Raw genomic sequence first — 22513 nt, 5'->3', positions numbered from 1 at the left:
AGCACAAACATAAACTCGTGTAGCGCTACAAGGAACAGAGGGATGATTTACAAATAAACATATACACAGATGAGGAAGAAGTTTTAAAACACATCATAGTTCTTAAATCAGTTGTTAACCTCGATTATTGGTGAAGTATATGCACGTATCGCATTGACTTCCGTTTTTGCGGTTAAGCTGAATGTGGATAACTTTATGCTTCTGTCCCCTGATACTAAACTGAAAATAGGATAATGTGATTGGGGAAGAGAAATCCCACTCCAGCTATATAACACAATTGGACATTTCCCGCGTGAAAATAAACACAAAACAGGAATACTAGTTTAAAATGATTCATTGGTTAATATTTGAAAACATAAACATATCTTGTGCTGTAAGGAGGAACCATATAAATGATGTAGTTTTGTATTATTACTTAAGCTAAAGATCAATTATTCTTTTAAGTGATGTAAACTGTTATAAAAACGTCCCTTAACAGGTCGGTCAAAATACAAAGCACTAGTTAAGTAGCAGGGGTAACTTCACGAGACTATGGGCCTGTCTGGACTGCCCCCTTGTGGACAAAACATATACTGCATGACTACTCTTCCATTCGATGGCAACATTCAGCTGTGGCTTTAATAGCTATGATGAATTTCAGCAAACAGCTCTTTGATTGTGCATAAATGTTTATTCAATACAACAGACTAGTTATGCTTACTAGCCAAAAAAAAATTGCTGAAAATTAAAGGTGAATTAAAGAACCCTCAAACAAAACAAATTTCCAAACTCCTTCTCTTCAGCTGTCAAATGCATCATTACATGTTAGCACAATTCTTTACACATTTTCAACACTGAATCAAACTGGGGGAGTAATGTTAGATGTCCTACAACAGAAGACGAAATAAAGGAGAAATGCAATGAGAAGAAAAGTGCGCACTGAAGGTTTTATCCAGACAGAATATATCAAGAGATCTGGTTTGAACCCACAGAACTAATATATTTTTTTCCACAATACTGTGTTTACTGGAGCTTCATTTACACCATCCCCAAATTCTATCCGCTTGAAGACCTAGCCCAAAATATTTCTCTAGGCAACACTGAAAAAGTATTCATTGTTTTCTTGCATTCTTGAGTGATGTTCATGTGTAGATGCAGAGTATCCTGGAAAGATTCAAAGGTGCAACATACCTGCAGTTGGCTGACTGCTTCTTTAGTATTAAGCCCCCTTAGATTATCTTGTCCACATTACTCATGGATTCTAGATACAACGCTCATGGCCATTTTCATATAAGCTGCACGTCATACAGCAACCCTGGTGATGCTGTCTGGTATCTAGAATGATGAAATGCCTGAATTATACATATTACTTTAGGCAGCATCTTTTTATATTCCTTGCTCTAACTTTGCATCTGAAATTAATGTTACCCATAAGGCTTTCAGTGTGACAGGAGGATGATACAAGGCTTTGGGCCTAGTAGTACAACAACAAATTGAATTTAACTGATGGGAAAACACCCCAACTGTGGATCAAGCCAATGGAGCAATGTCTAAAACAGCATTGGCTACATACTAGAACAGCTCCTTCCTTATATTGCCCAGAAAGACCTGCATGGAAGTAAAAACACAAGCGGTGGGAAGATCTCAAGAAACAATGTGATTAAATGAACTCCAGTGCCGTCTACTTTGTGTGAACCATGGATGTGCTGAACAGAAGTTTCTGCTTCTTCTTTTTCTTCTTTCCTCCTTTTTCATCTGAAAGAGAACGAGCCAAAGATTAGCAAAAAAATAAAACAATCTAAGAAAACCTGGCTCCATGTGAAAAACAAACAGGCACGGATGACTTTTAGAGGGTTCAAACCTGGTTCAACCACAGGTTGTGGAGGGGAAGCTGCACCATTGTCCAGCTGCATAAGTGCCTTCTCAAAAGCCTGGCTGAAAGAGTTCTGAAAACTGGGCACGGGGATGCGATCTGACCCGTCGCTCTCACCATCGCTGTCTGCAGCTGGGGGAGCCAGCAGTGTGTCTGCAATAGACAAGACACAATACTGAATTCATGAAGCCTTCAGGGTGTTGCACTACTGAACTGCAAAAACCAGATTTACAGGAATGCATAATGCACAATCTTCCAGAGGTTAAAAGTGTAACAACTGTTACAAGCATATCATCAATGCATGTACACAGCAATGCACATATAATGTGCAAATGACTGATGCAACAATGAGTGGTCTATGTCAGCTCTCGAAATACCAGTTACGGTATATATACTATTATTATTGTGATAAACCTCAACACCACCACATCTTTCACTACCTTTCTTTGGAGTGATCCTGGGCCCAGCATCAACTCTGGCCTTCCCATCTCTTAGCATCTAAACAGGACACAGCCAGGTACAAGGCAGTTTAAATTATGTGATGCACTTCCCCTTATGTCAAACACAGTGGGTACTGTTAATATACACACCTGTGCAAAGGACATGCAATGAGAATCTTCCTCCACACTACCCACAGTGGGCGACGGCCCATTCAGGTTTGGGAAACTTAATCCATCTGAAACAACCGAGAAAGGAAGTGAGAAGGATGATCATCATCTTCAAACAGAAATCACACAGCAATGTGACAAGGAAAAAAATGATCACAAACAAATGGCAGATGGAAGTGCTTTCTTACCAGAGGAAGGACTGCTGCTGAGGGGTGAAGGAGGGGCGAACGTGAAGTCAGGTTGAACTGGGGGGCTGCTGTTGTGAGGTGGAGAACCAAATGCTGGGAAATGCTGAAGATTCTCTAGTCCGATATGCACCTCGGGATCTGAGGGACACACAGTTATAAAAGGTCTAGTATGGTATAATGGATCTCGATGTGTTTTACAATAAGTCGTTTTTAAACCCAATGTCCAGTATTTCATCAACTGTACTTACATTTCCCCTGCTTCTTGTTCTCCTCTATCTCAATCCGCTTCTCTCTACGTTTCTCATCCCTCGCCTTCTTCTGCCTCAGACGCTTTCTCTTCTCCAAGTCCTCTACAAGTTTGAAAAGATATCCAAACAATGAATGAAAACATGATTTTTATACACATATAAAATCTGATAGCAAGGTTAAATTGTTCTAACCTGCAAACATGTCCAGTGTTTCTTTGGACACGACTGACGGCTGTAGGGCTAACTCACAGATGCTGAACTCACATGTGAGAGGCAGATGAGCCAAATAGCGATGCCGACGTCGGATCTCCTGCAACAAGGCGGCACAAGATAGATCAGTCAAAAACATAACTGTTTTAAATGAATGTTATGTTTTTGTGTTTCTTTGGTTGCTGACCTCAGTGACTGTGTGGCCCTCTATCTCCACAACGGTGGCAGTGATAGAATCAGGACTGGCTTCCAAGCTGCCGTATTCACGCAACAAACAGCGTACATTCACGGGATGCAGGAACATCTGCTGGCAGTCATCAGCTGGAGGCAGAATTATGATAAATACACTTGGACATCAGCGGGAAAATATGGTCAGAATGTTATCCTTCTGAGGCACAGTGAGAAGTAATCCTGACTAAATGTAACTACCTGATGCCAGCATTTGTGTTATAAATAATTCACTCATGGTTTGAAAACTAGTGCAGAAAGTTACCCACCTTGGTAGAAATAGTAGTAAGGTCCATGCACCACGTTGGTTGAGGGGCGGCCAGACTCTGTTTGGGTGGCAAGGCTCTCCTCATCACCCTGGGACTGGTTTGAATCAATTCCAGCTACAGGAGGCTCCTCCAGCACACTCTCCAGAATGGTTTCAGGAATACCTGGCAGCTCTGCAGCAGCATCATCTACAAGCTCTGCCACCTCATCATCAAATGCAGAGGAGTACTTCAGCACAGGCTAGGAAGACGAGATTGATGACAATATGATTATGGAGGTACAATACGTGAACAGCAAAATTCTACTTGCAGGGAAGAATCTGCAATCTCATTATCTCATTACCTTCAACAGTCAAAAAAAATGAAAGGAGCAAAAATGTGCATCGTTAGACTTGCCTTGGCACTGCTAATGTCAGTCACCACTTCCTCCATGGGAGGAGGAGGTTCTTTCAGAGTCAGAGAAGACAAGTCAAGGCTGTCTGCATTTGCTTTCTGCTGCTTCAGCAGCATTTCCTCTCGTTCCTAAAACACAAACACAGATATTTTCAGTTCACATCTGTTTATCTGTAATCAAGTATTTTAAGCACATTTAAATTAGGAGACCCTGCACGGCTTTAGACTGACTTGTTGCACCCGTCAGATGTGGAGCTTTACCTGCAATAGACAAAGGGCTCTCTGGATGAAGCATCCTTGGGCATCCTCCTCCTGGCTAAACTGAGCCTGCAACACTGCCTTCTCCTCTGCCACCAGGCTGAGGGCCTGCGCTGGGGAGGTCAGCAGCAGCTTGGAGTACGGACTCAAACATGTATCTGGGATAACACACATTTAGGTTAAATGAAGTTTGTCACAAAGGTTTTATAAATAATTCTGTCAGTCTGTTGCCGGATGTCTGTTCAGTCTCTTGAGTTTTAGTATCACTGTTTGAATTGCACCTGCCTCTTACCTCCAAAGCAAACAGGCTCCTCCACCTTCACCCACTGAGAACTTGGCATGGCTACCAAAGCCCCCTTTTCCCTCTTCATCAGGCGCATGGTGATCACATCACCAACTGCATACTGCCTGGTCTCCATAGCAACCACGCTGTAACATCAGAAGCAGCCCATCAGTGACCACGAACACCCCGACCAATAAACTAACACCGACCTTAAACTTCAGCTCAGAAAACACCGCTTTGCTCCCCGTCTAACTTACCTCTTCAGGTCAGCGATGTGCACGGCCTCATAGCAGATGGGGCACTTGGACCAGCTCTTGTCACCAAGAGACAGGTAGTGCAGCATACATGGCCAACAGAAGATGTGTCCACATCGGGTGATGCGGGCTGTCACAGGAGGGTAGAGGCAGATGGGGCAAGATGGCACCTCATGGCTATAGATGCGCTGCAGATATACAGAAATCTTTGTCAATATGTACTTTCCCAACAAGATTTATACAAGCTAATTTCCTAAAGTAATTAAATGTGTTAAAGAAAAGAAAAACATTCATGCTCACCACTTGCTGCACACAGTCCCAGTTGACCAGAGTGTCAGGATCAGTGAAGTGAGCCTTGTAATCCTGGTCATCCGTCACCACAAACTGGCAACTGAAACACACAAATACAGTGTGACTCCCACATGACCGGCCTCTCCAAATCATACCATCTTCTCTCTGAGGGCGATGCTCACTTGGCCTGCAGAAAAAGCTCCTTATTGAAGGGCTTGTGTTTGTGTCCCCATTTGTTTCGGCGGCCCCAGCAGGAGTGGCCTCCATCTCCGACACCACCGTTACCTCCACGGGGTTCAAAGGTGAAGTTCAACAGGTGGTTCAGGCTTATTTTCTTCGGTCCAGCAAATTGAGCCGGGCTAAACTCGGCCCGGCGCGTCTCTGCTACCTAAAAAAAACCACATGGATAAGGATTTAGCCATTTCTAACGATGTATTGTAGCTGTATTATGTTAGTAGTCTATGACTTTAAAAAAAATCATATAAACCTAAGAACGAATAAAGAAAATACAAACCTCCTCACGTCGTCCTCCACCTGTAACTCCATACTGTCGTCCTCCACCTCTCTGAGGGGGTCTCTTGTCAAAATTCTTGCTTTTCTGTGAATTGGTGCGACGAGGGCCAGGGAAACTGTCGGCTTTAGGAAATGAAGGCTCACGCTTGCGGCTGTAGCGCTTGGAGCCTCCATTGTTTTTACTTTCTGAAAGGAGAATTAGGTGTAAGAACACAAAAAGGCATGTAAACACAGTTAAATCTTGCCATTGTGGAAAATGGTGTAAAACCAAAAAAAATATATTAGTAGTTTACATAAATAAACTACACAGAGCCCACAACTAATTTTCATTCCTATGTAAGAGATGATTCACAAGTATTCAAATAGAATATAAATCAACAAAAATATAATGCAGACTGGTCAATGATATAAGTATAACAGAATTTAACTGATTCACTGTGTTGTTGGATTGAAACATGACAAACGTTAATACATGCATGATCTGCACTCCTTGTATGTATCAGCCGCCTCTCTGACTGTGGGTCAAATGTTTTGACGGCGTCAGCCACACCAGATAAACAACCTCTGCAGTGCAGCTAGGCCCCAACAGGCCACAGGGCAAAGAGCGATTAGCTCTCAGAGCGCACACTCAGTTTACCAACACTAGCTGACATTATGTTTTGTGGGCTGTTTTCACCTGTTTTGGGTTTAGATTCGCCAGGCGGTGGGCCTGTGGAGCTGGAACGGGGCGGAACCTTGGTACTGGTGCTGCTGTTGGGATTTTTCTCCATGTTTGTCTCCGTGCACTGAACGGTATTGAGGCCAAGCTCCGGATAGAGAGCCCCCGAGCTCTCTAGCATCAAACAGAAAACCGAAGGAGGAAAACGGGCTGCAGTGAGTGCGGGTCAGGCGACGAAGGCCCTGATTCATTTCTATCAAACGCGGAGACCCCATTACGGCGACATCTTGTCAATTAAACAAACCGAGAGAAAAATAAGAGACACGGTATCGGCGTCTCAAGTTATGCAGGCTGTAAGAAGAGAGGACGAAAGCTCGCCACGCGGGGCCAAGACCCCCCGGATTTAAGATTTTTTCTTGTTAAGGAAAATGGTATGCCCTTAACAAGGCGTTAGGGGTTTTCCAACGGCTGGAAAACGCGACAGTTTGAAGATTTTAACCAAAAAATATATCCAATACAACGAGCTCTCACTAATGGCGACGGGTCGCCAGAAAGAACCTGCGAGACCCGGATGTTTGTTACGTTGCCTGCGAAACTATTTAGAGTACGGCTCGAAAGACATCATGGGAAATGTAGTAATTACAGGGTTTCAAGGCTAAGAAGATAGGTTTGCTTAAAGTATTATCTTGCTGAATTTTTGCAGCGGAAATAAAATCCTAGTACTATTTATGCCATATCATCTTACAGCATGTAGTTATACATTTATCCGTAATAACATATTTTTACTATCTATATTATTGATTATTATTAATGCTAAAAGGCTGTATGCATGGTGTAATATTTAGGACACTATATTAAAAAAACAGTGCTTTAATTTCAAACAAAATACAGAAAAGCACACAACTGTATATACAAAATAAAATCAATACAACATAAATCTTCTTACTATATAACACTATAACATGCTCTTTCAGTTATAGTTTTATGTATAAGAGGCAACTAAGGGTTTTATTATTTTTCAAATGTTCTGAGGATCAAATAGGCGACCTCACCTAAACCGTTAATGTGATAAATGTGTGACAGTCTTCATCTGCTGTAGACAGACTTCCAGGTAGTCGTTTGACAAGCAAATGCACAGTCTTAGGTCTGCATTTCTCCATTTGCATCCATTATCCCTTTCTATTAGTCTGGTAGCAACAAATGATCGCAACCAGCAATCCAGCAACAAAACAGCTTCAGATGTATTGTGCAGTTATTCATCTTCATCTTCCTCGCTCTCTGCTTCATCTTCAAATGCTTCCCTTTTTCCTATTGTTAGAGAGCAGCTTAGAATTGCTTTGCGAATCTGCTGTTTTTCTTCTGTAAATGAAAGAAGGAAAAAGGGAAGCACAAAAACATGGTGTTAGCTCATACTAAAAATTCTAGTCAACCAATGTAATTTTCTTTAAAAAAAATGAATTATTTCAGACATACCAAACTTTATAACATTTATTCCCTTACCTTCATTTTTACATCTAGGGAGCATTCGATGAAGCTGCTGGGTGTTGTATCTGATCAGAAATTTCTGACATGTTCTAATTGTTCCTAAAACAAAATCCTTAAATTAGACTAGCATTCAATAAATAGTTATGAATACTCAAAGCTATGCTTGAATTATTGTCACTCACATGTTGGGTGTTTTTCTTACCTCCCACATGCAAACAGTTCAGAAAACATGGGATTTTTTGCCCACGGGTTTCAATACTGGTAATGAATGGCAATGCAGACCACAGAAGTCTGTAACATCTTTTGGGGAAACGTAGTAATACTATTCCAGTATGAGCATTAAGATACTTGACTAAATAGAAACAGGAAAAAACACAGAGAGGTCAGTGAACATTACAACATCCTCATGTCATCCTCATTATTACACATTTTCCTAAACAGAAAAAACTCGTTAAACTCATCTGTTTTACAGGTCAAAAATTCAAACCATTTAATTATCAGTTACACAGAGAGTATGGGAACGTTTTGATACGTTCATGCAGCAGTATAGGCACTTATGCCAATTTCAAGTTTGACTACAGTCCTGATACTTGCACCGATTATTTTCCAACGTTGGTGTCCCTATAATTAGTCAAAAACATGTTATTCTTTTGCTTCTTACCAGAGAATCCGATGGTGCACATAGCTGCTCCGTAGTCGCCGTGTGTGCGGGCCACCACTGACTTTACTGTCGCTGCAACAGCCCGGTCATCCAGCAGCAACAGGCTGCTTCTGTCCGACACGTTGACCTCACACAATAAATACCTGCCAACAAAGCGAGTACATCAGAAAGTCTTTGCAAACACACAGATATGACTAAATGGTAAAGAGAACATTACCTCGACTTCACGCGCACCATTGCTGTTCCGCTCTTCTTCTGTGGGAACTTCCGTCAACACAGCTAGCTGCTGTTCCGATTGGTGCACTAGCGCCTCGCGCTGGCCATTCATGGCGCTGTTGGATGTACCTGACACTATTCACGGGGCAGCACGAATCTGTCATGTTCTATGGAAAGACTCACGTAAACCGTTTACAAACGGGAAACAAAGACACTGCATGTCAGCGTTAAATTGTAGATGAATGTGTAAACTTGACCCAGTCTAAGGCAGATCATTGTTGTGTGTGAGGAATAACGCAACAGACACCGTCAAACACAGAACGGGAGGACCTACACAGTAAACCATTCATACCCATTTGGTAACTATGACAACCTCCATCGTTCTCAGCCAATCAAATTCTCACATTTCCGTTCCCCACACACGTTTCACGCCATCTTGAAATTACACCCCCAGTTTGTCAAGTCGTTTCCAAATTAAAAAGCACAGCAACTCTTTTCATTGTTGTTACGGTGTACGTTATGAACGGTTCTCGAAGCAAACCGTCTCAGACAGCCAGCAAAGGGCAGATGGACGCAGACACCGGCAGGGAGACGAACAACAAGGACAGAAAGTCAGCAGGAGGAATGCTAAAGAAGCTGAAGTCGAGGCGAAGCCAAACGGAGAAGTGGCCTGTAGTTACAGAGGATGAACTCAGGGCTCTGGGAAGAGATATTACCCCGGACCATGTCCTGGGACTCCGGGCTGTCACGGAAGGTACGTTATGTGCACTTTAACTTGGAGTTTATTTCATTTGCTGGTTCACACAACTGAACGGACACCATGTATCCTATGCTAACTGTAGCTAACGATAATAAAGCATACCGCCTACTAAGTCATCTAAACGACTCTGGTAAGTATTTAGGATTACTCAGACAGGCAAGGTTTTATTATGTATTATGGAGCTAGAGTACGTCCATGGGCGTAATTAGGACTTTGGTGGCATCTAGAAGGATGGGGTCCCGGGCACCCTGTGGTAGATGGGGCTTAGCAAGGAAGCCTAGTAGCTGAAAAACAATTACTATCCTAAACATGTTTCGACTAACGTGTCACCTTAACCAATGATTTGGATCTTGTTATTTGTTAAACTTGAGTTATCTTCACCAACTGCTCCAGCTGGGTTAAAACCCCTCAGTCATTGTTTGGACACCCAGTAGCCCATAGCTGCAGCTAGTGCTTGATGCCGCCCATTGTTTTGGGTCTTTTCCCGGACCAGACAACAATGGCATGACTTCCCCGCTCTCTCTCAGTACACTTTGTTGACAAGCTTTTAGCCTGTGCTATAATATTACTCACCCCTGCTGAAGGCGCAAAAGGCAGAACACATATTGAAATCCTAGTTTCTCATTGATTGCAGTCTCAGTGGTCTAAGTACTCTCAGTGTTTCACTGTCTTTCACATTTCTTTTGTATCCTAGACTATCTTTGCAGACCTGAGGACAATATCTACAACATTGACTTTACACGCTTCAAAATCAGAGATCTTGAGACGGGAATAGTACTGTTTGAGATTGCCAAGCCAGCTAACAGCGGTAGGTGGGATGTTTGACACCAAGTTTAATATCCCAAAATGTAACACAGATTCAATGCATACAACTCAATTAAGTCCAGTACCACCAAGGATTAAAAGAAAAGTCCTCACTCCATTCTCAGAGGCTCTGTCTAGGTTGTTTTTCTCTTGGGAAGCATTTACATCATTTCTTTAATTGCAATGCAACTGATTTAACTTTCCATTTTATCTGAGCTGTGTTTTTAATCACAAAGATTTCAAGATGGTATTTAGCAATAATCAGCTCACCGTGCTTTCTGTGTCAGGTCCGGTGGAGAATGAAGAGGAGAGCGGAGATGTGGACACCAGTGCAGGTCGTTTTGTCAGATATCAGTTTACACCAGCCTTCCTAAAACTGCACACTGTTGGTGCAACGTAAGTGAACCGACTGTACCTTTCTGATGGCACAATAAGCTTCGTGACAACTACTTTCAAATGTTGATTTTCTTGTTTCTGTATCTTCTATGCAGTGTGGAGTTCACAGTGGGCGATAGGCCCATTAACAGCTTTCGTATGATTGAGAGGCATTACTTCCAGGGACGCCTTCTCAAAAATTTTGACTTTGACTTCGGCTTTTGCATCCCTAACAGCCGCAACACATGTGAACACATTTATGAGTTTCCACAGCTTCCAGACGACCTCAGTAAGTGCTAATCTGCTTTTGTCTGTGCTTTTATGAAACATGCTCGCATTGATCTTCTGTCTTTGTCCTTCTACCCCTCCAGTTCGACAGATGGTGGAGCAACCTTACGAGACCAGATCAGACAGCTTCTACTTTGTGGACAACAAACTTATCATGCACAACAAGGCAGACTATGCCTATAATGGTGGTCTGTAATACCTGAAGGGAAACATGTGTGCAATACTTCCCAGGGGATATATATTCTTGTTATACTCCCCCCAAAAGCTTTTTTTTGAGGGGGGGTCAGAAGTATTTTCTTCTTTGGGACATTATTAGTAATGTTATTCCATACATTTAAAAAACAGTGGACCACATCTGCTTTCATAGGAAGTCATGGATCAATTCATTAGTACATGATCGAGCTCTGATTCTGGTACTCAGAGGGATCTTTTGTTCAGATTTCTTTGTTGTATCTGATTGAAGCCTTTTTGTTCTGTATTTTGGATTGTCATACAAATATGATGTTACTGCTTGAAGCCTTAAGTTTTATGCTGTCTCTGCTGGAAGGGGACACATCGAGTCACGTACCTCTCACGGTAACACATAGACTATGTTAGACCTTTACTTTGAATATATTGATGCTAAGTTGGTGTTTATTTGAACTAAACAAGTGACAATTGTGTTTTCTGTATGGAAAAGCGAGCATTAACTAGATGTTTTACAGTATTGGTAGCAATAGGATAATGTAGCATTTTTCAATATTGTTTTGCTTTAGATATCAGTTATAAGTAATGTCCATGTCAGATATTTAAGCTTTGTGTCCATGGGTATATTGTTAAGTTAACCAGTCTTTTCTTTTGTAGAATGTCTCTGTATTGAAGAGCAGCATTTTCTTCATGATTTCCTGCTAAAATCTGTCACATTTTAATGACAAAAACATTTTGCGTTTGTTCCATCAAGCAAGATGGGATACCTGAAACGAAGGCACAAGACAGCAAGAGAATTTAAGTTACTGGACATGCTGTCTGTCCAAAGCAGTTCGGTTTAGTTCTGCCTGCTTTATACAGTGTGTAGCCACATGGTTATTTAAACCCTTGAGGTTCGTCTTCCTTGTTTATTTGGCACAACAGCACTGTGAATCCCCCTTTTGAAAAGCTGAGTTTGGCTGAAAATGTGGGACACTCATTAAAGTGGATGCTGAATTCAAGTTGTGCTGCATTTTGCTCAGGATCCCAGTTTACCAGTGAAATACGGTAGCACACAACCTCACATTACAAAGTGATGTAGTCGATATATTTTTAATGAGGCACAAAGATAGATGCAGAAGATGAGCTGTCTCTTTTTCTATTCACAGAAAAAACATTTAATTGACTGTATTATAGCTGGTTTCCAGTCTGTTACAGGTACACCTGTACATAAAAAAACCCGATGCAGCTTTGCACAGCAGTCCTGTAGTAAGCCCAAGCTTTGTTAAACTGTATATTGTTAGGAGAGGTGTTGATTTGATTGTAATTGTATTACGTTTACAGGAAAGTGGTCCTGAAAGGTTGGCATTACTGTACTTCATTGAAAACACCAACAATGAAAAGTAAAAAATTCCCTGTGTCCAAAGTCATTTTAGTACAAATATCTTCACTGTAAGTCATTTCTTTGATTTGGTATTGTACAAAAATGAATGAAAATCAGGGTCTACCTGTAAGACGGGAACGAGTTCGACAGTTTGTAAACGCTCAGCATTGCTTGAAGTTGATTAGGTGATTTGCATTCCCCATTCAGCTCATGCTGACCAACATTAACTTCATGTGCCTTAAATCCAGGTGATGATTGAGTGATTTATTTTTTAAATGTAAAGAAATGTTGTGTTTTATCTACACGTAGAGCAAACACAGCAGTAAACTGAAGGGAAGAGTATTCCCCTGTGTATAATGAGATGTTTACAGCCCTTGTTGAGACAGTTCATATTATTTCCTAATGTTTTAACATTAAAGAGGATGAAGAGGGCTGCATTACCTATCCTGTCAACAACCCTGACAGATATCAGACAGACACAGCTGTAGCCTTCACTCCCATCATCCTACATAATCCTTCTGTTAGAGTCAGTGAATTTTTCTGCATTGTACCGCTGGCTTTAAAACACCAGTGTTGTAGCTGTCCCTGTTATTATCAATACAATAACAGTCGGTATTTTATGTATGTGCCTTTAGAGATTGGTGCATTGTTCTCTCACCTTTTGCATGGACTCAACTTTTTATGGCTTACTAACAAAAACATTTGACACATGTCATTTATGTGTTTTGGACTTGTTGTAAATAAAAATGCAGACTTCAAAACAACTTCCAGCTTGAATCACAAACATTACATTTTTGTTATATAGGAATACAAATACAGCCACATACTGACTTGTTTAGTAAAAACCAGCTCACACCTCAGATGTAGATTCTTATATATTCCTGTGTGGTTTATTCAACTCTTTATCATCATGCCGAAATTACATCAATGTGTAAATTTAATTTCTTTACATGTCTGTGTAGTCCTGAAATCTACTGCTGCAAAAAAGAAAACTAAAAAAATGTTTGTTTGGCAAGTGGTTTAAAATAACAGCACGTATCTGAGAAGAGAAGTCCGTCTTTTGGTCCAGGCGCTGCTCTCGACTCTTAGACTACGTTACCCAAAATCCTCTGCTCAAAACAGAGACGCCACATGTTTTATCATGGCGGCCCCCGCTGGAAAGGTGGTTGGTGTTTCTGATGATTCCAGCAGTAGTGATGAAGAGGAACGTAAACGGTTTCAGGAGGCGGTGTGGGAGACACGAACTAACACGACGAAAGGTGAATGTTGTTGAGTTTGGAGAAAAGCTGCAAAGTCCACATTAATGCACTGTTGTGTTCCAGAGGAGCTAAGGTAGATCATGAATGAATTATATACCTCAGAATGAAGTCGACACATGACGTGTGTATCTCGTATATAGCAGTGCAAGGTGTAAGTTGTGTAAAGAAGTAGGTTTAACTGTCAGAAGCATCATCACGGTGCAGCTAGCACCTGAGCTAGCTGGTCTAGCTAGCTATTAACAGTGTGACAGTTTATCTGTTGACTACATCTTCTTGTTTGTCTCTTTAAGAGGGGGGCAGCGATGGGAAAGAGTCAAAGCGGTAAGTAATAATCAAATATTCACCAACTGTGACAGAAAGTCTGCAGAATCATTTAGTTGTGTAACATAGCTTGAGGTAGCCTTTTAAAGCATAAACATTCATAGAGAGCACTTTGTGTATGTGTTTGGTTGCATATTGGTTCATTTATGAAGATGTGTGTGTGATAAAGTGTTTAAAATGGATGTGAATTTCAAATGTGCTTATTAATGTTTTGTTGTACATAGTTTCGTTGTCGCTGATCATGAGCATGATGGCAACGAGCTCCAGGTCACCCAAGGCTTTCAAAAGCATGTTGCCAAAAAGTTAGGCCATTTTCTTGACAGGTAACATGTTTGATATTTTTTTTGAGCAAGTGCTTGTCCTGTATTGATTTTAAGAAAGCTTTGTTTTAATCACTGGTCTTGACTTTCAGTTCCATTTCAGAGATGGAGCCTGGATCTTCACTGTCAGTGAAATCAGAAAAATGTGATGAGGATGATGATGAAGATGAAGGTAGGTTTCTTTTTCTTTTAATGGATCCTGCTTTTATTGAAAGTTTCCTGAAATGCGAAGCTTTGTTTCTTTTAGGTTTTCGTCTGTTTTCCACATCAGTCCCAGGGCAGAAATGTGTAGATCCTCCAGCCCCTCTGAGGAGGAGAAGGATTCCAAGCTCAAGGTAATTTGTCTTCTTTAAAGATGTTGATTAAGTTGTGTACCTCAGCTCATGATGTTATACCTTTATCTGCCCTGACAGTGACAGCGACAGCGAGATGGAAACTAGGCTGAGAGAGGCAGCAGTGTCTGTCAGAGATCTGTTACCCCCTTCTACACTGGCCTCCTTGCCCTCGCCTCCCCAAACAGGGGACACTTCCTCAGACAAAATACAAAAGAAGAAGAAGAAGAAGACAGCATCAGATGGAGAGGAGAGCCAAGTTGTTGAGAAACAGAAAAAGCGGAAACAATCTCAAGAAGAGAGCGAGCAAGTGGACTCTGCAGGCTTGGCCCCTTGTGCTCAAAGCAACGGTAAACCTGCGGCCTCAGAGCAGGATCAGGCCAAAGTGAAAAGGAAAAAGAAAAAGAGGCAAAAAGGGAACACAGAGACGTTTTGAACTGATTTTGACCAACCCAGGTTTGTCAAAGTGTGTAGGTATGACTGGATGTTGACAATACTTTTGTAATATTCTGAGGCTCATCACGGTTCAATTTGTGTCATTATAGATGTCCAAAAGCAAAGTGAGTGAGTTAAAAAAGAATCCAGGAAACATGCTTGACAAGTTTATAAAACCACACCCACAGTATGAAGTGAGTTAAAAGAAGGGATGGATACAATTTCTGAATATTACAAAACATTATTTTAATAAAATACATATTGGTTTTGATTTTTTTTGTTGATTCTCTGCTGCAATAAGAGTGAATCTTCTTTAATGTCCTCGTTCTGATTATAGTGGAGTTTATGTCTCAGTCTTTGGTGCTCCTGAATCTTTGTCTGGACATGTATTGCAGGGATTACTGTCCACCCCAGCTGACAGGCAGGAGATTCTAGATTGTCCACAGTAGTTTCACTGTGCTGGAGAGACCATCTGTGTGGGCATGTAGGAGCTGATGTCCGCTGGTGAAGGCGAGAGGAGGTGAGACTGATGACTTTCTGTGGTCTGAGAGGCAGGATACAGTTCTAAGCTCTCAGAAGAGGCTGTAGGCAAAAAGAGAAGAATTCAGTGGGTTTGACTTTTCTGTGTTGGCCAAAATTAGTTTGGTTTATCTCCAAAAAGTTGTTTGTATATGAAGATAGATAATAGGAGTTTGACTGTTTGTTTCCAGTGAATGCAGAATCAGGTGCTGACAGTAAAACAGGAAAATTAATACCAATTTCCTCATGATGGGAAATGTGCTAATGAGTTTTTAAAATGTATTGTTGGCACTTTGAAAACATAAGCTAAGGGCCATCTAATGCCAATACCCCTCTGACTCTATTTTTGTATAAAACCATAATAAATCATATTATAAATAATAAATTGCTCAGCATTGGCTTTCCTTCACCACAAGTTACCTAACTTAAGTCAATTTCACTGCATGTATGGCTTGATATTGTGTGTATATTGGATATTGGCAAAAATTCAATGTTATGCTGTCATGTTTGGTGTGAAATTGGTTATAGGTAGTCCTTATGTTGGACTATACCTGGCCCAGGTGTGTGTGGCTGCAGGTGCAGTGAATCCTCCTGTAGAGGTGGGTCTGTCTGTTCCTCAGCATCTGCAGTCAGAATCTATTCAAAGAATGAAGGATACGTTCAACAACAATTGAAACAGGCCAAAAATAACTCCATGAAGAGTCAGTACCTGTCTGACGGCAGCGAGGCTGGTCAGGGTCCCCAGGCTGCTGCTGTCAGTGATGACCATGGCTTGAGACAGCAAACTGGATGAGTGATACTGGGGCGAATCAGACTTGCTGTACACTGTAATGAGGAGCGGGTGAGTGATTTATCCCATAGCATGTTAAAGTCATGCTGCCATCGTGTTGCTGTAAGCCTTACTGTGACAGGGCAGCTGTGCCATGGTTGCCATGAACGGACCGGCAGCCATGTGGCTCTGAAGCTGCTGTGATATTGGCTGCTGGGGAGCGCTGTGAAGCTGCTGCTGGAATGAGATAGGCTGGAGAGTTGTGAAACCGCCTCCCATGTTGTTGATGACTGGCACAGCCTGAGGCTGTGTGGAGGCTAAACCTGTGAAAGGACAGAAGATTTTTCTCAGATTTCTTTTCTCTTACAAAGAAAACATAAGAAACTCTGAGTTACCAATGAGAAGAGAGGACTCCCCCAGACTCATGACGCTGGGCACTGAAGCCATGATGAGGCTCTGCGAGGATGCAGGGGACGCTGACAGACTGTGCAGCGAGGTCAGAGTGCTTACTGGAGGTAGTGGGCCACCGCTGGACACCTGAGAGCAGAATGCACGGTCATGATCGCAGTGCATGCTTGTGCGGTAGACAATAATGAGGGACATGCACACTCACCAGTTTGGGGTTATGGGTCTCAAGGAGTGTGTGGCTGGGCTCCAGTTGAACAGGACTGACCACGAGATGTCCCACTCGCTCCCCTGCGCTGCCTCGGCCTGAGCCCACAGTGTCACATGACATTTGCTGGCTGTATTTCACATCTGGGAAACACAATGATAAGTAGGTTATACACACACCAGATACCTTTGGTTGACGCCTCCATACACTGTGCTATTATCTTACACTGAATTGTCAGAAAAACAAAAAAGTCTCAAAGTCTGAAGATAGGCAAGATCCAGCAGAGCACTGACCTGCTCACTGTTGTTAAATCTAAATGTTAGGGAGTTACCTTGCTCAGGGCTGGGTGGAAGGGTGGGATTAGAGGAAGATGTAGATTGGTTGAACGGTGTGTCGAGGGCCAGCTTGTGACGGAAGGCCTCCTCTTTGCGGCGGTTAGCAAACCAGTTGTATACTCGGACCTCAGTCACCAAGTTGGAACCCAGGCCAGCGAGCTGGGAGGGAGACACGCCCCTCTGTAGGCACTCTGCCCTGGAAAAAGAAAAACACAGAGACATATACAGTGCTGCTCAAAAGGTTTTCTTTCAATACTTCTGCATAAATTTGACCCAAATACTTGATGTGCTTTTTCAAACCGGTCACCCATGGGATCCTTTGTAACCTTACAGACTGTTACATGACAATGCAATTTCCCCATTGTGGAACTAATAAAGGCTTCTTAATGACTGATCTTTTTTGATAGACCACTGCTGTGGAGGGTGACAGACTTGAAGTTCCTCCATTTGTACACATTTGGTGAGCAGCGACAGCTGTTTATATTAGCTACACTTATATATATATGTAGTATTTGAACATTTTCCTGAATAAATCGATGACAAAGTGAAATATTAAATATAAATATAAATAATATCCACTTTTAAGCAGCACTGTGTACCAAGTATTGTCTTATTAAGCCTGAGTGTTGTACAGATGCTGTTGTTATTTCTCACCTGTTACACTCCTCCACTAACCCCTCTCTTTCCTCCTTGCTGGGGTTCTTCTGACGTTCGTAGGCATGGAAGAGGATCCTCAGGGATGCTGGACCCCACTTGAACCTGTTCCTTCGTCCTTTCTTAGTTTCCTCTCCTTGCTCCTCTACTGATGCAAGGCCGTGTTTGGCATTGGTGAATTCTGTAAGAAAATACAAATGTGTGTGAGTCTCCTTTAAAAAAATATATATATATATATATATATATATATATATATATATATATATATATATATATATATATATATATATATATATATATATATCTGATGAGTGTTTGAAAGCAGAAAGTGGCTGCTTGTGTACTCACGTTGGCTGATCTCGCACTGCTTCTTGACGTACCAGGTGTACAGAGCTGCTCTCTTTTGGTTCTTCATGGGCGTTCCTTTGTTGAGGTGCTGGGAGAGGTGGGACTGGTTGAGTCCCGTGGACTCCACCACCTCTCTCTGAGGGAGGTTATGCTGCTGCATGTAGCTTTTCACTATTTTGGCAACATGCCAGGAGTCTTCCCTGTTAACACACAGATGCATAAGCTCACAATATAATATCATATTTTTTCTTTGGAATATAGCGTCCTCTGGACTTTTCTAACAGTTTCTATGGAAACAGGGGCAGTTTTATGTCACAACATTAAAGTATGGCCACTCACAGGGAAGTAGACAGAGGCTTATTGACAGAGAGAGATAAGAGAAAGCACACAGGGGCAAAGTCCAGCGCTTTCAGATCACTGGAGGGGAAAAATGTGTGAAAGCTCTATGAAGCCTAATTTAACACTTTTCTAACAGAGCCAGTAAAAATACACAGAATCTTTTTTTTAAATCTGTCTTAATAATCAAATGTACCCTACAAATTACTTATTACTCATTATATTACATAAGGTGGATAAAATATTTTTGAACATTTTGTTTTGTTAAAACAATCTTTACATTAAAACACATCAATTAATCTGTTTCAAAAACTCTCAGTCAGGTCTTCAAACTATCACCTCTGCACTGAGCAAACATATCGCTCACATGACGCCTTCAACTCCATTAATCTTTACCAGTGCATGTAGCTGATTTATTAAGAAATGGTCAGGGAATAATGATGGGGGTGGGTAATTAGTAACTAGCAAAGGAGGAAGCCTCTTTAAATTCGCCTCAGAAGCCAGACTGCAGAGCGACAGGGACAGAGAAGCATGAGAAGGAGGGAAGATTTGGTAAAGAGGGGGAGCAAGATTTAGAATTTAAAAAAAAAGTGTCAGCAAGGAAGGCTTGTGTTTCAAGGTAAAAGAGGCAAAAGATCAAAAAGTGTTGATGTTGTAAGATTTTGTGATGATCAGACAAACAAATTGTGTGAGAATAGTTTGGCTGTTTTTCACAGTTGCCATGGAGAAAGGCTGGGATCTACTTACTGCAGTAACCGTTCAACTTCATTCCTCAGTTTGGACGCCTCCTCTGGAGGAAGCTTCTCCACCTCTCGGAATATAGGTGGCGAGAAATCCATTTCTCCCTCCTCGGAGCTTTCTCCATCCCCCCTCTCTCCCTTCTCCACACCAACACCTGCTCTGTTTCGCTCCAGTTCCCCCATGGCCTGGACCAGGACACCCCGGGACAGTCCAGATTCCAGCAGGGCCCAGATCAGCTGCTCCTGAAGTGCAGTCAGTCGGCTCGGCCTGGCTTTGGCTGCCCCGGTCCTCTCTTCTCCCTCCATTAGTCTTATGCCTTACCTCACCACTGCCTAGCAAGCAAACAGTGCTCATGTGCACTAGCACACCTAAATGACAGTCACACAGCAGGCAGTAAGCCTCATTATTGTGTCTGCAGTCCTTCTTTAGTTTAAGAGAATGAATACTTTCATTTTCCTCTTCTGGATTTCCTCCCGATGTGTCCCGAGCTGCCTGGGTTTAGCTCTCTGCCTGCTGTTTTGCTTTCAAAGGTCAATTTTCTTTTTTTTTAACCTTCCTGCTCTTCACCCCCTCCTCCTTACATGCGCCCTGTGAACTTTGTCCCCTCTCCCTCAGTCCTCAACAGTGACCAAAGTGCAGTCTAAAAGCACATAAATAAATATAAATAAATAAAGAGAAGGATGTTGCATGTTCAGAGGCCACAGCTGCTTCCTCAATGCTCAGACTGCAAGGAAAGAAAGCATAACTGTGGAGGGGTAAATTATGGATCATACAGTATGTTAAGGTGTTTCAGATTTTATTAATAATTTGACATTTTTTGTTGTGAAACACAGCTCCTTGGGACGCTCTTTTGACTCTTTTTTTAAATTATACCTATTCCATAATGTTATCTTAAAGCACATGTTTCAAATGTGAATGGTCGGTTACAGATATGCACACAGGCGAGCCATGGAACAGATACATGCTGTGTGTGCTTTCTGCCAGTAGAGAGCGCTATTGTGTTACCTATGCATGAGAGCTTTGAAATTTATCCCATTCTGTAGACACATATAATGAATATGCAGTGTTTTCTCTCATATTTATGTATTTATTTATTTCTAATATAAATGTACTTGAAAACAGATTTAATCAAATGTTGCTATTTGTGTAGATGTTAAAATATAATTTATATGTGGTCATGAAAACTACATTTTGTTACAAAGTAAACGTTCTGAGTTAGACTAATAAATAAATAATATTAACATATCAACAGTTAAAGTATAAGTGCGCTCTATGATTACCTTGTTTATTTTGATTATTATTTGATTATTATTCCTGCCCCTTTCTGGGGTAAAACTACCAAAGGCTTTTGCAGGTTCCTTTAATGGTCACACGATATATAGTGTCTGAGATATCATTTAAAATGTGAACCTAAAGTAAAAGCTGCTTCACCTGTTTAATAAATTAAAATGCCTGGTGTGGTTTTTAATATGCATAATCTGTTACATGTAGCATGATAAACAGCACAAGATTTTAGGCTTTAAGTAGCCTGCTGCTGTACGTCTGCCACCTACAAGGACCACCATGCTCTTACCTGTTTACATCCTAACTCAGCTGTCACACTTAATCATTCAGATCCATAAAAAGACTTCCATAATCTCTTAGGGAAACATTTGTTAATGTCACAAAACAGTTTTCATAGTTTAAAGCAAGTATGATCATGTCTGCCGTTGCTGAACTGGAACTGTTTCCACAGATTTTTTTTTAATCCATTACTTTGTCTTTAAATCCTCTCTCTTGTTTTTGTCAAAGAAAGTTGGCAGGAATGATAAGTTGGAAGCAAAGTGGAAAAGAAATAGGGCAAAGTGAATGGGAGAAAACCTTTGAGAGTTAATGTAGTCTTTTATCTTTCCTCTCCCTCTTTTCAGTGTAAAATGCTCACTTTCTCTACAGGATCACCTTATACCATTCTCAGGTTCAGCCTATCAGCACCTTTTTGTGTCGAGCTCTTGTTACCCCACCCCACCCTTGGGAAGATGGCATTATACTGTATTTGGAAGGGTAACAGAGCTCCCTCTATCTCCCTGAGACATGCCACTGACCTGTAATTAAGTCCCATTGTACTATTCAGAGGAAACTCTTCACCAAAACGGACAGAGGGCAGTGTGTGTGGATTTCCAGCAGCTCAGATACCGCTGTGACTAATGCTCCACCACACAAGCTGGGTTTATCAAAAAGGAACACATGCAGCACACATTAGAGCTTGCTTTTCCCCTCTCCAGAAAACTCAAAGCTATGTTGATTGGTAATGAGATACAATCCACGCTGTCCATCTCTCATTAGTGAACCATTGCTTGCTGCCTCTTGTCTGTGTTCTCGCCGCTAGCTCTCTGTCTTTGCCTCAGACTAGTGTGGATACCCCCCCTCCCCACTCCACCCACCACCCCACCCTCTCTCTCTCGCCTCCACCCCCTTCCCCAACACCACCATTCAACCCCATTGATCATGCATGCAGAAATTTAACACACCCCTTAATTCCTGTCCAAATAGCCCCTGTCCCACTTCCAGAGCTTCATCTGTTCATCTGCAAAGGATAGAGACAGGTCTGTGAGCAGGCCGGACAGTCCAAGCATGGGGTGTTTCAGGATTATATGAACACTGGCTTTTGGTTGTTCTAATGCATTTTAACATCCATGTATGGATTGATAAAAAAAAAACAGAAACAAAAACAAACAAAAAATAAACAAAGTACAAACTTTGCTCCGATATTTTATTTTTCCAGTCTAAGCTGTAAACATGGTCTCTGTTTGAGTTGCTCAGCCTATTGATTGGCCTTAACATTAGTTTACCAGGTCACATGTTGAGTCAGTGTTGAGAAGATTAGCCAGAGCTGGCTTTGGTACTAATTAAATACTTAAACCCCAGCAATGAATGAGCACACAGCACACAGGCCTCCTGTTATACTACAGTGCATATGCTGGTATATGTATGGTGTATCAAGATAGTAGCTACAGGGAATATGGCAAGTGCAGAATGAGACCAACTTATGGCAAGTTATTAGATGATGGTGGATGTCATTCAGGCACCTGTTGGAGCCTGTGGATGTGTTAAAGGTCTCGCATGACTTAGCACCGCCTTTATATGACCTCTTTAAATCATATGCA

At 41.7% G+C, this 22513-nt stretch overlaps 5 protein-coding genes across 7 annotated transcripts; 2 read left to right on the top strand and 3 right to left on the bottom strand.

Moving 5' to 3' along the window:
- Positions 1 to 650: 650 nt before the first annotated feature.
- Positions 651 to 6840, bottom strand: rnf10 (ring finger protein 10). Of its 2 annotated transcripts, none has more exons than XM_028413531.1 (17): positions 6269 to 6840; positions 5594 to 5778; positions 5262 to 5467; positions 5089 to 5179; positions 4792 to 4976; positions 4544 to 4680; positions 4255 to 4409; positions 3997 to 4122; positions 3604 to 3841; positions 3294 to 3427; positions 3089 to 3206; positions 2897 to 2998; positions 2649 to 2786; positions 2443 to 2537; positions 2293 to 2350; positions 1841 to 2005; positions 651 to 1734 (listed from the first exon to the last, which is right to left on the bottom strand). In XM_028413531.1, exons 1-17 carry the CDS (start codon positions 6429 to 6431, stop codon positions 1661 to 1663), a joined length of 2370 nt encoding a protein of 789 aa, XP_028269332.1. In that variant the 5' UTR covers positions 6432 to 6840; the 3' UTR covers positions 651 to 1660. The 2 variants fall into 2 exon arrangements, with proteins under 2 accessions (XP_028269332.1, XP_028269333.1); XM_028413532.1 differs by having other exon boundaries at positions 2443 to 2528; positions 6269 to 6839.
- A 369-nt stretch (positions 6841 to 7209) lies between these two features.
- Positions 7210 to 8659, bottom strand: pop5 (POP5 homolog, ribonuclease P/MRP subunit). Its single transcript, XM_028413534.1, has 5 exons — positions 8614 to 8659; positions 8397 to 8539; positions 7938 to 8087; positions 7751 to 7834; positions 7210 to 7609 (listed from the first exon to the last, which is right to left on the bottom strand). Exons 1-5 carry the CDS (start codon positions 8631 to 8633, stop codon positions 7503 to 7505), a joined length of 504 nt encoding a protein of 167 aa, XP_028269335.1. The 5' UTR covers positions 8634 to 8659; the 3' UTR covers positions 7210 to 7502.
- unc119b (unc-119 lipid binding chaperone B) lies at positions 8081 to 13053 on the top strand. The gene is made up of 5 exons (XM_028413533.1): positions 8081 to 9366; positions 10067 to 10180; positions 10464 to 10572; positions 10668 to 10840; positions 10923 to 13053. Exons 1-5 carry the CDS (start codon positions 9132 to 9134, stop codon positions 11033 to 11035), a joined length of 744 nt encoding a protein of 247 aa, XP_028269334.1. The 5' UTR covers positions 8081 to 9131; the 3' UTR covers positions 11036 to 13053.
- Positions 13054 to 13520: 467 nt separating this feature from the next.
- c9h12orf43 (chromosome 9 C12orf43 homolog) lies at positions 13521 to 15263 on the top strand. Of its 2 annotated transcripts, XM_028415130.1 has the most exons (7): positions 13521 to 13647; positions 13938 to 13968; positions 14193 to 14291; positions 14381 to 14460; positions 14536 to 14623; positions 14702 to 15076; positions 15166 to 15263. In XM_028415130.1, exons 1-6 carry the CDS (start codon positions 13530 to 13532, stop codon positions 15054 to 15056), a joined length of 771 nt encoding a protein of 256 aa, XP_028270931.1. In that variant the 5' UTR covers positions 13521 to 13529; the 3' UTR covers positions 15057 to 15076; positions 15166 to 15263. The 2 variants fall into 2 exon arrangements, with proteins under 2 accessions (XP_028270931.1, XP_028270930.1); XM_028415129.1 differs by having other exon boundaries at positions 14702 to 15263.
- Positions 15264 to 15280: 17 nt separating this feature from the next.
- Positions 15281 to 19950, bottom strand: hnf1a (HNF1 homeobox a). Its single transcript, XM_028415128.1, has 10 exons — positions 19377 to 19950; positions 18294 to 18493; positions 17946 to 18126; positions 17288 to 17487; positions 16957 to 17099; positions 16739 to 16880; positions 16478 to 16666; positions 16284 to 16399; positions 16126 to 16210; positions 15281 to 15637 (listed from the first exon to the last, which is right to left on the bottom strand). The coding sequence occupies exons 1-10, from the start codon at positions 19673 to 19675 to the stop codon at positions 15507 to 15509; spliced, it is 1686 nt and encodes a 561-aa protein (XP_028270929.1). The 5' UTR covers positions 19676 to 19950; the 3' UTR covers positions 15281 to 15506.
- Between the last annotated feature and the right edge of the window lie 2563 nt (positions 19951 to 22513).

This window comes from Parambassis ranga, chromosome 9 (assembly GCF_900634625.1).
Source record: "Parambassis ranga chromosome 9, fParRan2.1, whole genome shotgun sequence".
NCBI lineage: Eukaryota > Metazoa > Chordata > Actinopteri > Ambassidae > Parambassis > Parambassis ranga.
This window is presented reverse-complemented; position numbering and strand designations above follow the sequence as displayed.

What these genes read in the sequence shown, in the direction of transcription:
- unc119b (XM_028413533.1), top strand. Translation starts at nt 9,132, where the DNA reads ATGAACGGTTCTCGAAGCAAACCGTCTCAGACAGCCAGCAAAGGGCAG. An exon ending in ACTCCGGGCTGTCACGGAAG is followed by an intron (nt 9,367 to 10,066) that starts GTACGTTATGTG and finishes TTTGTATCCTAG; the next exon opens with ACTATCTTTGCAGACCTGAG. An exon ending in TGCCAAGCCAGCTAACAGCG is followed by an intron (nt 10,181 to 10,463) that starts GTAGGTGGGATG and finishes TTTCTGTGTCAG; the next exon opens with GTCCGGTGGAGAATGAAGAG.
- c9h12orf43 (XM_028415130.1), top strand. Translation starts at nt 13,530, where the DNA reads ATGGCGGCCCCCGCTGGAAAGGTGGTTGGTGTTTCTGATGATTCCAGC. An exon ending in GATGGGAAAGAGTCAAAGCG is followed by an intron (nt 13,969 to 14,192) that starts GTAAGTAATAAT and finishes TGTTGTACATAG; the next exon opens with TTTCGTTGTCGCTGATCATG. An exon ending in AGAAGGATTCCAAGCTCAAG is followed by an intron (nt 14,624 to 14,701) that starts GTAATTTGTCTT and finishes CTGCCCTGACAG; the next exon opens with TGACAGCGACAGCGAGATGG.
- rnf10 (XM_028413531.1), bottom strand. Translation starts at nt 6,431, where the DNA reads ATGCTAGAGAGCTCGGGGGCTCTCTATCCGGAGCTTGGCCTCAATACC. An exon ending in GAACAAGAAGCAGGGGAAAT is followed by an intron (nt 2,787 to 2,896) that starts GTAAGTACAGTT and finishes TGTGTCCCTCAG; the next exon opens with ATCCCGAGGTGCATATCGGA. An exon ending in CAGGATCACTCCAAAGAAAG is followed by an intron (nt 2,006 to 2,292) that starts GTAGTGAAAGAT and finishes TGTCTATTGCAG; the next exon opens with ACACACTGCTGGCTCCCCCA.
- pop5 (XM_028413534.1), bottom strand. Translation starts at nt 8,633, where the DNA reads ATGGTGCGCGTGAAGTCGAG. An exon ending in GAACTGTTTGCATGTGGGAG is followed by an intron (nt 7,835 to 7,937) that starts GTAAGAAAAACA and finishes ATTTTGTTTTAG; the next exon opens with GAACAATTAGAACATGTCAG. An exon ending in CCCTAGATGTAAAAATGAAG is followed by an intron (nt 7,610 to 7,750) that starts GTAAGGGAATAA and finishes TTTCATTTACAG; the next exon opens with AAGAAAAACAGCAGATTCGC.
- hnf1a (XM_028415128.1), bottom strand. Translation starts at nt 19,675, where the DNA reads ATGGAGGGAGAAGAGAGGACCGGGGCAGCCAAAGCCAGGCCGAGCCGA. An exon ending in GGAGTCCTCTCTTCTCATTG is followed by an intron (nt 16,667 to 16,738) that starts GTAACTCAGAGT and finishes GTCCTTTCACAG; the next exon opens with GTTTAGCCTCCACACAGCCT. An exon ending in GCCTCGCTGCCGTCAGACAG is followed by an intron (nt 16,211 to 16,283) that starts GTACTGACTCTT and finishes TTCTTTGAATAG; the next exon opens with ATTCTGACTGCAGATGCTGA.